Consider the following 17,462-nt stretch of genomic DNA (forward strand, 5'->3'; position numbering starts at 1 on the left):
CAGGAAGCATCTGTTTGTACTCGTCCACATGACATTTCAATCATTTATATAACGTTTGTTGTTGTTCATTTTGTTCTGTTTCACATTTTGTACGATGATGAGTGTAAATGATTAAAATTGTTATTCAAACATCTGTTTCATGTGTATTTCATTTCACAAAAAAAGTCCAAACAGAATTTTGAAAATACAGATGATTTTATTTAAAACTAAACGCATATATTAAAATACGAATTTTAAAAATTGATCAGACAAACCAAATAAACAAATTCAAGCTTCAAGCCAAAGAAAAATGAAGTTTCATAACAACTGCAGGTTTCAATCTCTCCCTTTGTCTCACTAAAATCAGATTTACAACAGCCAGTCTGTCGTTGTTCGTCTCCTGACTTCTGCTTTTAATTTTTTTGATTTTGTTTACCAAACTCAAACACATCTCGTTTAATGCTTGGTCTCCAGCTCCTTCACACGATTGGTCAGCTCCTCAATCGCTGCTTTGAGGTCTTTCACCTCCTTTCTCAAGGACTGGACCTCCTGAGAGACAGACAGACAGACACGCACACACACACACACACACACACACACAGTTATGATGTGAGGGAGTGTGTTTGTTTAAATTGCAATATTACTTCAAACTGGATTTGTTCTCTAGTTCAAGCAGTAAAATGGTTACATGTAGTATTCAGTATTCAGATCCTTTACTTCCAACCAAGTGTAAAAATGCTTTGGTACAAGTAAAAGTACTGCATCTGTAATGAACACAATAAAATGTCCTGAAAGTATCAAAAGTAATAGTACTTCAGTATCTTACTGTACTTAATGTATCAAAATAAACGTATCATTATGCATGCGATTGGTACATTATTATATTTTATTTCTTTTATCAAGTGTAACCTAATTTTGAAGCTGTGCTATACTCTCTTCAAAGTCACCAGACTCCATTGACAAAAACACAAATTTTACCTTGCAGAACATGGGAGATGCTGGTCTCCCGCCACCTCTATCAGTTCATTTGTGTGAGTTTTTGAGTGACTTCTGAATTAACCCATTTAAACACCAAAGTCACACAACAACACAAACAAACTGACTGATCGAGGCAGCAGTAGACCAGCAACTCCTGCGTTCTGCAAGGTAAAAATTGTGTTTTTGTCAATGAAGTCTGGTGATTTTGAAGAGACCATGGATGGATAAAACCTTCAGTTCCCCATTGGAAAGAGCTGTCAGACAGCAAGGTAAAGCATTGGAAATATTCTAAATATTAAGTACATTTAAACTAATATTGATTTTGTTAAGTGGTCCTTTCTTTAGCTGGCTATAGTATGTTAACTTTTGTGTTGGTTCTCCTCTGTGCTTTTCCAATCTACTGTAGCTAATACACTGACTATGAAACTATGAAATTACCTTATACAATTGGAGGTAATTACTTTATATGCAGAACTTGTACTTTAATATGTCCAAATGCAACATGTTTTATATTTAAGTTTAAATTAGTTCCACCACTGCAACAGTTTGAACCTTTAATGTAATCTGACATTTAGCTTTAAATGTCTCACCCCGCTGTTGTCCGATGAAGTCACAGCTGCGGCAGTCGTGGTCTTCAGGAGACTCTTGTGAACTTTGAACTCCTTGGCCTTGGTGGTGGCTACAAACCCGTCTTTCAGAGAGATCAGAATAGGCTGGCCATCTTTTCCTTGAAACCACTCGTCAGCCTCGACTGAAGGATCTGGACCGATGGTGTCTGGGTAAAGGTCCTCCTGGAACAGATCAGACTGTGCAGGCAGAGAAAGAGAGAGTGAGTTAAATACTTAATCTAAACCCACAAACTCATTTTGATTGACAGAAGAACAGATAGTGTGTGATGTACCTTGCGTGGCACCGTCATGACTATGGGCTCACATTTCCTCTCATGGAGTTTGTAGAACCTGAAGGCAGAAACAGCACAGCCATTAGTGATTTTGGACAGGGGGATAAAAATTTCCAACTCGGGCCACCCATCCACACCCACTCAGCTCCACACACCCACCCTGAGCTCTAATCCACTGTTATAAACCCATTCAGACCATGATCTGTTTTGCATACATATACTCAGTGCTTATAAAGCACAAAGTCAGTTATATCAAAAGGCAGAAAACAAATGTCTCTAAAGTAAGGCTGTCACAGTTATATTTCTCCTTATTAACTTAAAGCAAAACAAGGACAGAAAAAAATAAATTAGCTGGTCAGGCTGCAGTTCACTTTAGATCTTTACATTTGTGGCAAACATGTTTTCTGCACATCTAACCCCCGCTGTCATTGTGAAAGTCATACAGTGTGGTATCAGATGATACGTTGAAGTTGAAATGTGTTTCAATAATAGAAATAAATGTATTTATCATGTAAATACATATAACTTATATTTTAGTGATATAAGTCACTGAGTTAATTGATTCATTTCCCATTTAAGGGTCCACTATAGACCTTTACATGGATCCACTGAGGGCCATAGTGCACAGTTTGTGTGTTAGTAGTAATAAAGAAAAACTGATGTCCCCTATTATTTACGAAACTTTGTGGAACTATGTAGCATCAGCCAAGAAAGAACCCATTACATTTGGGAGCAGATTTATTTTCTTTCATTGAGAGATAGGGCTTGGCTTGGTAAAGGTTTGTGCAGTGTTTGGTCAGAAATTTTGACTAGATAAAAAGTCAGAGGATCAGCAAATTTAGTAGATTTAATCATCAGGGAAACTCAAATCTTTGAACAAAATGTTGTGTCAATTCACATAATAGCTGTTGAGATATTTCAGTCTGGACCAACTGACCAACAGACATTGCTATTCTTGAAGCCACACTGATAGGTTGACTGAAACACTCTTTTGTTTTTATAAAGACATAAACATCTTTACCTCGCAATTTCACATTTGTTGACCTCCAAGCCTCTCTTGGGCATGTATCCCATCCCCTTCTGGCTCTCCTTGCTGCTGTACTGGGACAGGAAGTGGACGTAAGGAGCTTCATCTGTCACCTCAAAGTAACGGATGCTGCTGTCACCCTGTGAAGAAGATGTGAGAGTCAGCTGTTTGTGTCCGTGTGGGTGAGACCAACACAGAAAGATTTCAACATCTGAATCTTACCTTGCCACAAAGGTAGACGATGCCAGTGTCTGGGTCAAAAAATGGCAGAAGGACACCACTACTGGTGTCCAGCTCCTGCAAGGTCAGCGGCTCACCAAAGTTCTTCTGTTAAAAGAGATTCAGATACAAAGAGTTATATTTGATTATATTCAGTGTAATATCCTGTAAGAAAGAGGCTGCTGGAGCAGACTGCTGGTAAGCCGAGGACTATTTAATTGAGCTTGATGTGGCATATTGCAGAGCAGCACGCCCTGAGAGCTATAAGCTGGCAGTTGTGAAACAGCAGTGTTGTAAACACAGTAAATAACTCCTTATTAACAGATTACTGACACTTTGAAAGTACCACAAAAAGTCCAACTGTTAAGATTTTTATACAAATCTTAACAGTATATAATGCCCCCCGCTCCCCTTAATCTGTGTTTGTTTTCTAAATTGCTTTCCACTTTTTTTAGCTGCACTGTGCAGAAGGATGTATAAGAGCATGAGTTTGACACTAAAAGCTTGGATGGATGATTGAATCAGCTAATGGAGCACATGCCCTGGACCAGAGCATCTCTATGTGTAAGTGATTCTTAACTTTTCTTGTTGGAAAGTCAAACAAATGACTACAAAGAGTAACAAAGAAAAAACATAGAAGGCAAAGTAAGTTAGTAAAAAGACACAAACACCTACACTGGCCACAGAAAGATGCAAAAGAACTACAAAGAGAAAAAAAATAACTGCAAGATATGTACAATCACCACAAAAAGATGCAAAGACAAAAAAAAGAGATTAAATAAAATTAGATGTGTTGTTGTTGCTCATATTTGCAGGCCGCTGTTTGAGTTTTTGAGTGCTAAACCTGGAATGAATAATACCGGTAATGCCTGCTGCAGTGTTATTAAGCAATATTAAATGTTGCAGAAAAATACTAAAGATTTGAAAACACATTTTCAGAGGTTTAAAGGATATCAATAAGAATCCTGAGTCTTCGTAAAGTGAGAAAACCTAAGACAGAAGAGTCTGTAAGAGACAAAAGTCTTTGTTGACACTCACCGGGTCCCACAGCGCCACCTGTCTCTCACTCATGCGACTGAAACCGGTACTAAAGATCTTCCCGTCAGACGCGAACACAGCCCTGACAGGCCTAGAGCCCTCATGAGGCTTCTCCTTCTCCTGTAGGTGTGAAAGGTGGAGCAGAGTTGGAGGTGTTAAAGACAGAGCTACAGTACAGGCCAAAAGTTTGGACACACCTTCTCATTCAATGCGTTTCCTTTATTTTCATGACTATTTACATTGTAGATTGATCAGAACTATTAATGAACACATCTGGAATTATGTACTTAACAAAAAAGTGTGAAATAACTGAAACATGTCTTGTATTCTAGTAAGCAAAGGGTGGTTACTTTGAGGAATAAAAAATACAAGACATGTTTTCAGTTATTTCACACTTTTTTTGTTAAGTACATAATTCCATATGTGTTCATTCATAGTTTTGATGCCTTCAGTGAGAATCTACAATGTAAATAGTCATGAAAATAAAGAAAACGCATTGAATGAGAAGGTGTGTGTCCAAACTTTTGGCCTGTACTGTATATTTTACCTCAAAGAAGGTGAGACTCTTGTTAATACACTCATGTGCTCTAACCATGATTAACTAACCAATATATAAAAAATGGAGAAAAAAAATCCTTGCAACCTGTGAGTTAAATGTTGCTGCAGATGTTTTCTGAGAAACATAATTTAAGACTTGTTCTGTAAAGATGCAGTTTGAAGTTACAGGGACAACCTACATGCAGAACGGTGCCTTTACGTGGGTCCAGCACCCTCATAGTCTTGTCCTTGCAGGAGGTGAGAATCTGGGAGCCATCCCGGTTCCAGCAGGCGCTGTAGATGAGGTCAGTGTGAATGTCGATCCTCACCACCTCCTCCCCGCGAGCCACGTTCCACAGGATCACCAGGTTATCGCAACCTGCACAGACACACAGGGACAAAAAATGAAAATGAAAAGAGGCTTCACTCTGGGTCATGAATCAAATTAATTCCAAGTATTACACTAATATTCTGCCTTATTTCTTATTAAAAACACAAATTTTGCACGTCTTTATTACTGACTGACTTGAGTCATAAAAGCTTTCACATTGCAGTCAGAGTTTCTCTTCTCTTTCCTGGAAAAAAGTATTTGTTTCAGAGAGTTGATCGGCGTGAAGAAAGCGGGTGGAGGCTGTGAGAACTTCCTGTTCAAGAAGGTGCGAGTCTCATTCAAACAAAAACATCTGTGACATTAAAACCACTCTGGTTCCTCTAAAATACAACCTCTCTGTCAGACTGTGTAAAGGCAGCAGCAGCAAGTGTCTGAGAGTGTCATACCTGCACTCATCAGCACATTGTGGGCGGTGGGGTGCCAGCTCAGGATGCCAACACGTTTGGTGTGGCCGTCCAGTTTGACAACAGGATCTGTGAGCGGCGTGGTCAGCCCGCTGTCTGGGATCTCCCAAATCTGGTAACCAAGGAAACAATTTCTTATGTTTTTCATTGACAAAACTGATGATGTGAATAATTCTTGTCCTCAGTTCACTCTTGGAAAAGGGATTTTAATCTCGGTAAGATTGCCTCATTTATAAAGATTTAATAAATTGCATTTCATTCCATTGCTGTACAAAGTCATGTCATGCTTTAATTAGAACTGAATGCTTGAAAGATTAAACTGAATAGGATTGTGTTATATTATAGTGATGCCTACCATGACACTGCAGTCCTCGGAGCCACTGGCAATGATGTTGTCATTGTGAGGACAGAACTCGATGTCCAGGACAGGTCCCGTGTGGCCGCACACAGTGGGGTAGGACATGTCGATACGTCCTGTCTGCAGAGACACAAACATCAAGACAAGTGGTGAATAGAACAGAATATATATATATATATATATATATATATATATATATATATATTCTGGGTGTCTTATTGTGGTATTATAGAGGGATTTGTGACCATTTTCTTCTGTTTTAAAGCCCCCCAAAATTAAAATTTAGCACAAAATCTATGTAACAAAAAACATCTTATGAGACATAATGAGCATGAGAGTGGCTTACTCGTATCATAATGTTTTAACCCTTGTAACTATTATAGGCATCTAACCAAAACACACAATGTTTATTACAGATTTTATGTGGCATCAACTGTTGATCTGCTATCTCCCCCTAAAAAAGATTTTAAAAAATAGGGAGGCATGGAGTGGAAGAGGTTAATAATATTTTTGAATATCGTAATTCCATTGCAATCTTTCTATTATGTATTTATGTTTCTGTCACAAAGCAAAATTGTTGTATGTGAAAACTTACTTGGCAATTAACTGGATTCTGACTTTGATTCTGAATACTCAAAAAGTCTGAAGAGACTGAAAGGTCACACACAATTATGAGTGGAGTAAAAAAATTATGATTTAGTGAAGGTGGGAGGAGGAAGTTGTTAATCAGCTGATACAAATTCCAAAGCTATGCTTCCAATTACTCCTAATATCTAGTAAGTGGGTTAGAGAGGGGATCAGGGCCAAGGGGATGAAGTCCCATGGTTCCTCTGGTTCTGCTTCCATGACCAAATCTGGGCTGCCCTCCACTGAAAACATGGGGCATTATGATGATTCTTTTATTTTTTATTTCTTTGAAAATGTAATTCTTCAGCACACTATATCAATATCATCAGACTCAGTTTAGTAACAGGTTTATTAGTAAAAAACTGGAAAAGTTATTCGTCCTGAAGGTGAAATGAGATAAACACCAATATTAATCTAAAACAGGACGATCCTTTCCAGGCATCTGCAGTTCATTTCTCTGCAATTTTACGCCCACTGGGCCCTTAGCTAATGTTTTCCCCCTGAGAATTGTATACTACACGAGACATAAGACCATGAATAATGTGGATTCTGCAGGGTTCACCAAGTTGAATTTTCACATGGAATGCAAATTAAACCTTTTTCGCAGTCAAAGCATTAAAGTATGACAGAAAACCAGGAGGGAAAATATAACCTAGAATGAATTATTTTATATCACATTTCTGACAGTACTTCCCAGCAGTATATAACACATCTCCTAATGATGTAATTGATTAAATTAGCATGATCTGGACTCAGATACTGTAACTCGAGTAAAAATGGACGGATGAGGTCCTCAAATATCTGTCCGACTACTTTAATCTCTTTCGTTACAAGAGGCAGTTGAACTGATTGTATCCTGTTTAGATTCAGGGTAAGAATACCTTTTTTATACATGGCTTGAACTGAATAAAATAAACTTCCAATATCTCTGAAACTCACTGAAGAAGAGAAAATATTCTGTAAAATCTGTAAAGAAATTCTATTTTAAAAAAGGGACCTTGCACAATTTAAGTTATTTCTTTATGTGACTAAATGTATGTTTGCAAAACTTGTCATTTGTCAAACTTTTGTCAAACTTGTCCAACCCAGATGCTCACAATTGAAATAAGCCAGTGCCTTATTATTTTTTTAACCCTAAAGAAAAATGTATCTGTATGTGATAAGTGTCTTCAGGCAGATCAAACAATCTATCTATGAGTTAACCAATAAAAATATCTTTTGACAGTCTGCAATCACAAAAAAAATCATTTTTATGCTGTAGCATTACTGCCTACAGCAGGCAAGAGAAAATATTTCAGACTTTTTAAAAATGAAATGGCAAACTTTTTCATTTTTAACCAAAGGAATCTGAATTCAGTGTTTTTTTAGGACTTTTCAACAGCTGTAGATACCCTGTGTATATAAAAATTCACAAACATACGGCAACATGTAGGTGACAAAAGCTAAGCTTCATTAAATTCACATACTTTGACAAATTCAGACGGTCAGATGACCATAAACAAGACTACAAGGTTTGCAATTTTCCACTTTTCAGGCACACGAAACACAATGAATTAGTTTCAGGCCACCTAACGTACTCCATAAGTGACTGCAGAATAACTGGGTTGAAGCCACATCCTGCCCTGACTGAGCTGACAACGAACTCCTAATATGGTGAAAACATCTCAACAGTGGAGTGAGTGACGTGTAGAAAGACTCAAAGTCGGCATCAAACTTCCTTATTCAGCTCAATGTGTGGTGGTGACTGGCAGGATTCAAATTTGTAAATGTAAGCATGGTGTGAAAAGAAAAAAAAAGCATCACAATAATATGTAAAATGTTCAACACATCCAAAAAAGGTATGGTGAGAATCAGAAGAGAGCCAAGCAGCAGATATACTCTTGTGTAGATCAGAGTTTGTTTGTTGTGTGAGCGGGGTGAAATTGAGAATGAGATGGGGTTTTTTAGAGTACTTTTTAGTAAAATAACCTTCATTCCTGTTGATTTCTTTAAGCTGGATGCTACGAAAAACTTGAGTTGTGTTTGAGGAAGGGGAACCTTTTTGTAGCAGTTTTTTTGCCAAGCCTTGGAGAGAAGGCAGAATATTTAGTTTAAAGTGCAGTGAAACTGCAACTGCACTTTCGGTGTTAAGGTTGGGCACTTCATTAAAGAAAATGAACAATCAAACAATCCATTTATCTATATATTCAGGGTGTTTACTGTGACTCACCTTGCTCAGGGGCAGCACAATGAAGGCGCCTCCACCGCTGGCGTCCACAATCATGGCCACAAACTTGGGGTTAACAGAACAGAAGTTGCTGTCCCATGTCATCTGGGAGATTCGGATGTCATCGTAGCATTGGTCAGCTTTGTAAGCCTGACCAAAGACGTGACGGAACTTACTGGACCTCACAACCTTCCTGGACATGATGAACTGGAAAGAAAAGCAGGACTTCATATGAGGACAGTGTCAGGGTGCAAAAGGCAGAATTTTATGTGCAGGAAGCCTGAAGGATAAACAGTCTTCAATAGCAGAAACATATCTAATCCTGTGCATCTAAAAAAACACACACAAAACGTAATCATTTGAATGCATATAAGATCAACCATGTCAAATCAAGAGTTACCTGTAGCGATTCACTTAATGTTTGTAGTTTTCATGTGGAAATAAACTGACAGACACAAAGCTGACGACACAGATAAAGGACACGACAGAGGAAAGCTACAAAAAAAGAGGAAGCAAAAGCTTTCACAACTGCTTCCTCTAGTCTGTCTGTGACTGGTACTCTTTCCACTTATCTCTCTTTAATTCGACGTTCTATGCTACCTAAATAACTGTGCATGCTGCATGTATGCTTCAATAACTGTACAAGACAACAGTATAAAAAATAACAATGCTATTTACAATCAGTAAAGCTGCACATGCTGTATGCCTATAAAAGGCAGCTGAGTTACCCAACTTGTCAGTTACACCACATCCTTCAGAGTGAAGAAGAAAACCACCAAACGTCTTTCTTTTTGCCATATTTGTCCTTCACACACTCACACACAGGTGTACATACATGCAGATACATTTTTCAGCAAGTTAAATGACATGGAATAAACCCATCTTTTACCATCGTGTTAAGCCTTTAAATCATGCAGAAGTTGAGCTGCAAAATAAACAAACCTTGCACTGTTTATCACCAATTAAAAACACAGAATGTGTTCTGCTTTACCTCCATTTGTAGATTTGACTTCCTGAAATCTGCAGCCGCGCCTAAGCTAGGACTCAGAAGGGTACAATGTCTTTGCTGCATGTGCATCACAAGACCTCTCTTGCTGCTCTGCACCTAATTTAATAATCCTTTATAGAGTGAGGCGTAATTTTATCAGGAGCCTAAATGCATGTCAATAATCTCTCTCTGCCGCTGAGTCTCTCTGCTGTGATGGAAAACATTGTGTGGTACAAAGAAGTATCCAATACACTACGTTGAACCAGAAGAAACTCAAGATCAAAGATCTAGATTGCAAATCAATTACTCTCTGTTACCTTAACCCGTTATTAACCTGTTACATAATAAATGTACCTTTATCTTCACAGATGTTTTGTAGGTGTAAATGAACTGTGTGACAAGCTGCAGACAGATGTTGCAGGCCTACCTGGGAGTCGTGTGGGGGCGATTCAGCTTGAGGAGTTTCGGCAGAGCACCAAACACCCTGCCACCAGAATGAGGACTAAGAGGAGACAGTATGTTAAAGAACATTTCAAAATGACATGGAGGAAGTGAGAGTTTCAAACGAAGGTGGAAGTGGGAGGTGTCTCGTGTGACATTTCAGAGGCTGAATAACTGAAGAAGGCAACATTAAGGTTCAGACAGCGCAAGTGTTTTGAGATCTTCCACAAGATTACATCAAGAAAACGTGTCAGGACAATGCATGCTGTGATTGTATCAGACTAGTCAGCCAACAAAAGAAAAAAGATTCAAGACACTGTTGCTCAGAATTACTACAAGAGCTTTGAAGTCAGTCAAGAAGGGTCCAATGAGAGACACTACTGAGTTGCATTATGGGATATGTAGGATCCAGCGTCTTTGGAGTTTGACTAGGGCTGCACAACTTGAAAAACATATCTCATTGCAATTATTTTTTGACTGATATTGGAATTGCATGATGAACTTTTAAGTAGCTTAATTCTCAGCATAAAAAAATAGAGCCTGACGGTTGACATATGTGGTATGGTCCATACTGGCCTATCAAAGGCATATCCAGTATAGGCCAAAAGTTTGGACACACCTTCTCATTCAATGCGTTTCCATTATTTTCATGACTATTTACATTGTAGATTGATCAAAACTATTAATGAACACATGTGGAATTATGTACTTAACAAAAAAGTGTGAAATAACTGAAAACAAGTCTTGTATTCTAGTAAGCAAAGGGTGGTTACTTTGAGGAATAAAAAATACAAGACATGTTTTCAGTTATTTCACACTTTTTTTGTTAAGTACATAATTCCATATGTGTTCATTCATAGTTTTGATGCCTTCAGTGAGAATCTACAATGTAAATAGTCATGAAAATAAAGAAAACGCATTGAATGAGAAGGTGTGTGTCCAAACTTTTGGCCTGTACTGTATTATTGGTGGGTAGTGGTGTATATGTTGTTTGACATGAGCATGTGAACATGTGACATGACACATGCTGTTAATAAAACTTTTTTACACAATATATATATATATATATATATATATATATATATGTTGCTTGGCATGATTTTTTATTTTTATTTTATGCCTATACCCATTATTCATATTTTTCTCAGTTATCATTTATAGAACTGGCTGAGAATGTAATACATTGTTTGCAGAATAATGTTAATTATTAATTAATAAAGGAATATGTTTGAGAAATAACTCTCTGGCTACATTTGCAGACTGGGGAAAAATCGGTGCACAATCCACACAAAAAAAGGTCTATTTTCTCCTTCCTCATATTCAAGGAATATTTTAAGTCCAGTTTTAAAAACAACTATCGGCAGCCATATCAGTTATCTATATATTTTCCCCCACTAAAATCAGTATCACCATTGGTCTCAGAAATCCCATATCAGTCAGGATCTACATAGAAGTACAAAATCTCTCTCACACACACACATGCATGCAGACCTAAATAAAAGAAACATGGATGAAAGAGATGGCCTGCAGGCAGTTTTAAAAATATAGATTTCAGTTTATTGCACAATCGTTGCTGGAGACTGAGGAGTGTGAGAGCCTGTCTGTTACACAGGACACTAATGTTGGACAGATGTGTGAACTACAGCGCAGGAACAAACTGTGCATCTGTGTTCGTGCACATTAATTTGCAAGCACACAGACTGGATAATGAGGCACTCTGGGGATGCAGTCAGCAGCCCCGTCCGTGCAGAGGGAGAAAGCAAATTTGACAACATACACATTTTCATGCTTGTATAGGTTCTGCAGGAGAGCTCATACACACATGTGAACATACATGGTCTGGAAATAAACAACCCCGGTGGTTAACTGCAAACCAGCGCGGACAGTACTACAAGCAGTCATTTTTTTTTCATTTTGCCTGCAGTATGGCTACAGTAATGCCTGCATCAGTGCACATGAACTTCCACTAGATGGAGCCACACTCGCTCCTTTGTCGGTTAAAAAAAAAAGTGACATTGCAGATATGAAGATGATAACAGACAGACCCTCCAGAAAGCTCCCTTCATCCTAAAGGAAAGGGCTTGTCTCATTATCTGTACACATAGACCAGTGTCATTATTAGGATCCACAGAATAACAGTAATCATAATAATCAGTATATAACAATACAGGTAGTCCATTATAAACAGGTCATCAACAGGCTATCCGGCACCTGTGTTATATTAAAAAAATGAAGTTTGTTTTGTTAGTGATGTGTTCATACATCATGTCTTTTTTTATTATTATTATTTAACATACAGACAAAAGGACAAAGACCAATTTTTTCAGGCCAGGTTCCACTCCTGTAACATGGTTTTTTTGGAGAAATATTCCACCTTCTGTCTCCCTTCCGTCCAATCTGTTCCCCAGTTCACAGCATGAACAGACTGGACAAACAGGGCAGGTGGAGGTAGACGACAGTCTCGCAGCCATGTTTCAGACAGCAGAGATCAGGCCTTGGATGTTACAGCTACTGTTATGGCACCCTGAGAAGTGGGAGACCCAGGATGTTGGAGCAAAGCCTTCCGTTACAGCGTATCAGAGTGCTATGGAAGCCCTGAGAGGTAAGTGAGAAAAAGAAACTTCTGGGGATCCATTCCCTAAGCCTGACCAAAAGTAGTTTCTCTCCTGTGTTTATGACTTAAATCGCGATGAAGAAGTTACAACAGGATATCCTTTTTTAGGTCTGTAAAGTAAGTTTTTATCTTTGGAACAAATGGGGAAATAAGTTTTGCCATGATCATTTTTCTACAAGGTTTGAGAAGCTGATTGTGTTCCCAACGTGAGGGCACTTGCAGAAAAAAATGACTTTATCATACCTTTTGTGCCAAGTAGATTTAATATTTGTAGCTTACACGCTTTTAATTTCAACATGGAATTGAGGGAAGACTGGCCAAGCGTACAAACATTTGAACTAGATTCTAGATGTAGAGACCACAGGGACAGACCAGACAGTCTAATGGCCTTCAGAAAAGGCATTCTGACGGAGGGTGTGAAAAAACATGAGAGATCTGTTTGTCGAGGCCACGATGATGAGGATGGTTGTCCCAGTTTGTAAACATTGAGAAGTGGACAGTAATTTAGACTTGGAGGTAAGAAACAATCATGTAAGTAATTAAATCACTACTACAACTACAACTACAACTACATAAATGCAATGTTTGATGGTAAGTCACTACTGAAACTGATAATTCTGTTCTGATGTCTCCCACGTTTTAAAAATATTTAAAGATTTGGTGAAACAGGCGTTAGAAAAAAAGATCCTTTTTCATCTGGAAAAAAAAAAAAGACAGATCCTGGCAAAACCTTTTATATCAGCTGTTCTTAAATCATAAACACAGACAACAAAAACTATTAAAATCAAACAGAAAATGGATCACCAAATTTTTTTTCCACATGCCTATTGGGGCTTCCACAGCTGTTTCAACAAACACAAATCGACTTCACTGTTACGTATCCTTTCGGCTGATAATGCATAGATAGACCAGTGGTAGTCACGAGGTATTAACATGCCCGCCAAGATTCCCCACGATGGTCACAAATCTTTCTTTTCCCACATGTCTAAAAAAGTGGTTACATTTAAATGATCAAAAGCATTCTTAGTTAGGGTCACAAAAGGTCAAACAACTCTACATTAGCACTGAAACCAATTTCAGTTATTTTTTTCCTGTGTTGTTCATACATATGGACATAGCTAAGCAAACATATATCTTTGATATTAATCTGAAACACCGCACCAAGCCGCGTCTGCTTCCCTCTCTCATAACTCCCTTTGGCTGTGAAAGAGAGCAGCAGCTTTTATGTGGCGAACCATTGATCCTATTTCTTCTTATCCTACGTATCAAAAATGAATCAGGGTATATCGTTTGCACTGTATGTATATATAATCTACATACATGTATTTACATTATTTATATGGACTTTAAATATGTTTCAGAATTTTAATTTACTTTAATCCAAAGCCCTTTTTGAGAATGATGAGCAGTGCAGTTTATTTGATACTGATGTATTGCCTCTGATCTGATCCGTCCAATCATCTCTCTGTAGTGTCGACCCCCCCTCCCCAACCCCCCTTTAACTACCCACAGAGTCGTTTCGTGGAGCGAGTGACACAGCCTGTGGATGGCTACAATAAACAAACGATTAGCTAACACTATGAGACATCAGTTTCTGTTTTACAGCTACTTTCATGCAATTTTTTTTCAGTTTCATTCAATGGCCAATAATACATTAGTTTCAGCTTTTACATTGTACCACGGTCATAGTAGGTAATAGTCTGAGTCAGTGTGAGACTAGCAGACGTGTCGGGGAGAGGGGCGGTGGTGGTGGGGGCTGCTGCGGGGACGCAGTCTGAGGAGAGTGTACGTGATTAAGACTGTGGGAAATCCTTCTTCAACTATGAGTCAGTGTTAGCGCAGGAAGCAGAGGATGTGCAACACCTCAAACGCTGCTAATTTGGCAAGATGAAGTGGGTTTGACGGGATTGGCAAAGAGTCAGTGGGCGGCTGCGAGTGTTGGCATGGAAAACAAGTGCAATGTCATTAAGAAAGTAAAGTCTGCCTGTGGAAAAGAAATCAACCAATAGTCTTGAGTAACAGTTACTTTTAGTAGTAGTGACTGAAATACCACAGAGGAACATAGTGGCAAAACAATCACATAGAACTCATGTAACTTATATATGACAGGAGGGCACAGGGGTTCATTCCTGTTTGGTTAGGCCAGCTCAATAAAATACTACCCTTAAAAAAAGACCTCTATTTAGGTTAAAAATGTGCTACTCACACAACAACAATGCAGCTGCAGAGCAAAAGCATTACATTTAAATAAGAAAGCATAAATAATGGCACTAATGTGCATTATTCTGTGGCAACAATAACTGACCAGAATAAACATAAAGTGTCAATGCACAAGTAAACATCTAAATACAGTAAAACCATTTGTCCAAAATCTTTAAAAGAGGGATGCACAAGTTTTAAAAGTCACACAACAATATTTTTGACTTTCTGATTATTGTGAATGTTATTGTGAATTGCAGTTAGGGTGACCAGAAGTCCTGAAAAATTCGGGACAGTCCCAAATTACAAGTAGTTGTCCCACATCCTGTCCCGTTTGTCCCGAACAGTAGCCATTATAGTGACAGATAGTTTGAACAAGCTAAAGCAAAGCCTGTGTGTGATACAGTAGTCTAATACTGAAAAATGCTGCACTGATCTATTGTATATTTTGGAGGCAAATTGTCATAAATAATTAATTATATAGTGGAGAGACACACAATGCACTGTCTCAAGAGGTTCGGTTTTTTTTAACTCTCTGAATCCATTAATATAACAATGATTATAATCTGCTTCATCCCAGCTAAAGGGATGAAAAAGCTCTGGCTTCTAATTATAAAAAATGATCTGTTTATTTTTATAAAATAATATTTCTGATGTGTTGTCACTTGAGGAGGTTATCATGTATTGTTAAACGCAGCCGCCACCGCGAGTGGTATTTCTGATAAAAGGAATATCTTAAACTGCTACAGCTTAATGACAATTCTTTAAAATGATAGTTACCCAGCTGTCACCTGGTGGTGACGCATGGATTATGCATCTTGTAAACACAGTTGGGACACTGTCCAGAATTTCACCCATTCTGCTCACCCTAACTGCAACGCATACAGACCGATCTTTTTCAACAGTGACTGAGTGAAAACTAAGGGGTTAAAAATCACTGGGGAAAAAACAAGTGTGTGGGGAGAATATGAGGAGCTAATCCTTGGGATTTGCACGGTTTAAATAAAACAAAAGATTTTCTCTGACCTCTAACTTGACCTGTCAGCCAGTGAACGTAAACGGTTTAAGCAGCTGACAGAAACACAGTGTTACCTGTATCAGCAAATAAATACAACTAAAAATTAAAGCAAAATAAATATTAGATAATTGATTGCCGTATTTAGTGCATATTGTGCCAGGTCTTTTTTTTTTATCTGGAGTTTGTCTAAACAGGGTTAGAGTGTAAAGATACTTTAAGAGCGGACAATAATAATCAAGTTACAAGTTTAAAGATGGCAATTGTTAAGTGGTTGTCCCACAACTTTTAGTGCATTGTTGCCACATGTGCATCATTTGAAGTATGTGTGGTGGCATTTCAGTGTAAAACACATCAGAGTGCCTGTTCATATCTGTTCTGTATATAAATGCAGAACAAATATTTTGAACTCAGCACTCCGGATATAACTTAAAAGCCATCAAATTCCATAAAAGCAACAGTTGTGATAATCTTCTAAACAATGGGGGGCTATCATAAATATACAATCATAAATAACTACGACTTTGCTTATTCCCATAAGCAAAAGTTTGGCAAACAGTAATGCCACTGAACGACATAGTTTGTAAACGTGTGCACTTTCTTTTCTAATTAAAAATGCCTGAGTTTCACTGGCACTGAGCTCAGGTGCAAAGGAAATGGATAACACTGCACGATTGATTGTATCAGTTGGTCTAAGCTGCCTGAGGCAGGTCATTGCCAACATGCTTGCGCTCTCAGGAATGAACCCCATCACCCGTCTTCATCTCCTAGTCATCTTGAGACAGTTAGGACAAATCAGACACAAAAAGAAAAGAGGCTGTGGCAGAAACACAAACAGAACAACCGGTCCAGTTAAACTCAGTCAGGAGGACGAAGTGAAAACTCTGAGTGCTTTGTGCAGCACTTAAAGTATGTACATGTAGTATAAAAATATAGGTGCGAGGGTGTCTGAGTGTATGTTGTGTGTGATGGGTTGAGATATGCATGTGCTGCATAGGTAGCAACAGTGACATCTAAGAGGACTTGAGCGTGTGATATCTTCTAGCAACAGACTGTCCTAACCAACCACGTCAACTAATGCTCAAGGTCTATTATAAAGTAAAGGCTGTAAACTCAGCTTTTACCAGAGCCTTTACTTAAGACTTTACAGTGTTCAATACTCAGCCATTAAATTAAGTGTTTAAAAGACTTCCATTCTGCTATGTATGCATGTGTGTGTGTGTGTGTGTGTGTGTGTGTGTGTGTGTTTGTGTCCGTATTCACCTGTATGTCCATGTTAACGGAGAGTCAAAATGCTTGTGCGTGTTACTTGACATACTTTTGCCTGCTTTTGCACAAAGTACCAAGATGGACGTAGATATGAACATTCTGAGTTTGAGCGCATGAGGTGAACACATGCACGGACAACATACTGTCTCACCTCACTGCATCAGTTCCCCCTGATTTCCCCTCCTTCCCTCTGCAGACACCTCCTCCCCTCAGAGGTCTTTTAACCGTGCATCCTAGCACTTGTTGTAAAAGGGGGCGGGGGCTGCAGGGG

The 17,462-nt window shown here is 38.5% G+C and overlaps 1 protein-coding gene across 2 annotated transcripts; it reads right to left on the reverse strand.

Moving 5' to 3' along the window:
• Window positions 1-176: 176 nt before the first annotated feature.
• coro1a (coronin, actin binding protein, 1A) lies at window positions 177-17,447 on the reverse strand. 2 transcript variants are annotated; one of them, XM_059347779.1, is made up of 12 exons: window positions 17,186-17,447; window positions 10,081-10,155; window positions 8,669-8,872; window positions 5,830-5,952; window positions 5,457-5,586; window positions 4,880-5,058; window positions 4,143-4,262; window positions 3,108-3,212; window positions 2,880-3,025; window positions 1,859-1,916; window positions 1,548-1,763; window positions 177-528 (listed from the first exon to the last, which is right to left on the reverse strand). In XM_059347779.1, the coding sequence occupies exons 1-12, from the start codon at window positions 17,195-17,197 to the stop codon at window positions 436-438; spliced, it is 1,461 nt and encodes a 486-aa protein (XP_059203762.1). In that variant the 5' UTR covers window positions 17,198-17,447; the 3' UTR covers window positions 177-435. The 2 variants fall into 2 exon arrangements, with proteins under 2 accessions (XP_059203762.1, XP_059203763.1); XM_059347780.1 differs by lacking the exons at window positions 10,081-10,155; window positions 17,186-17,447 and adding an exon at window positions 9,066-9,134.
• Window positions 17,448-17,462: the final 15 nt, after the last annotated feature.

Source organism: Centropristis striata, chromosome 13 (assembly GCF_030273125.1).
Source record: "Centropristis striata isolate RG_2023a ecotype Rhode Island chromosome 13, C.striata_1.0, whole genome shotgun sequence".
In the NCBI taxonomy this organism is placed as follows: Eukaryota; Metazoa; Chordata; class Actinopteri; order Perciformes; family Serranidae; genus Centropristis; species Centropristis striata.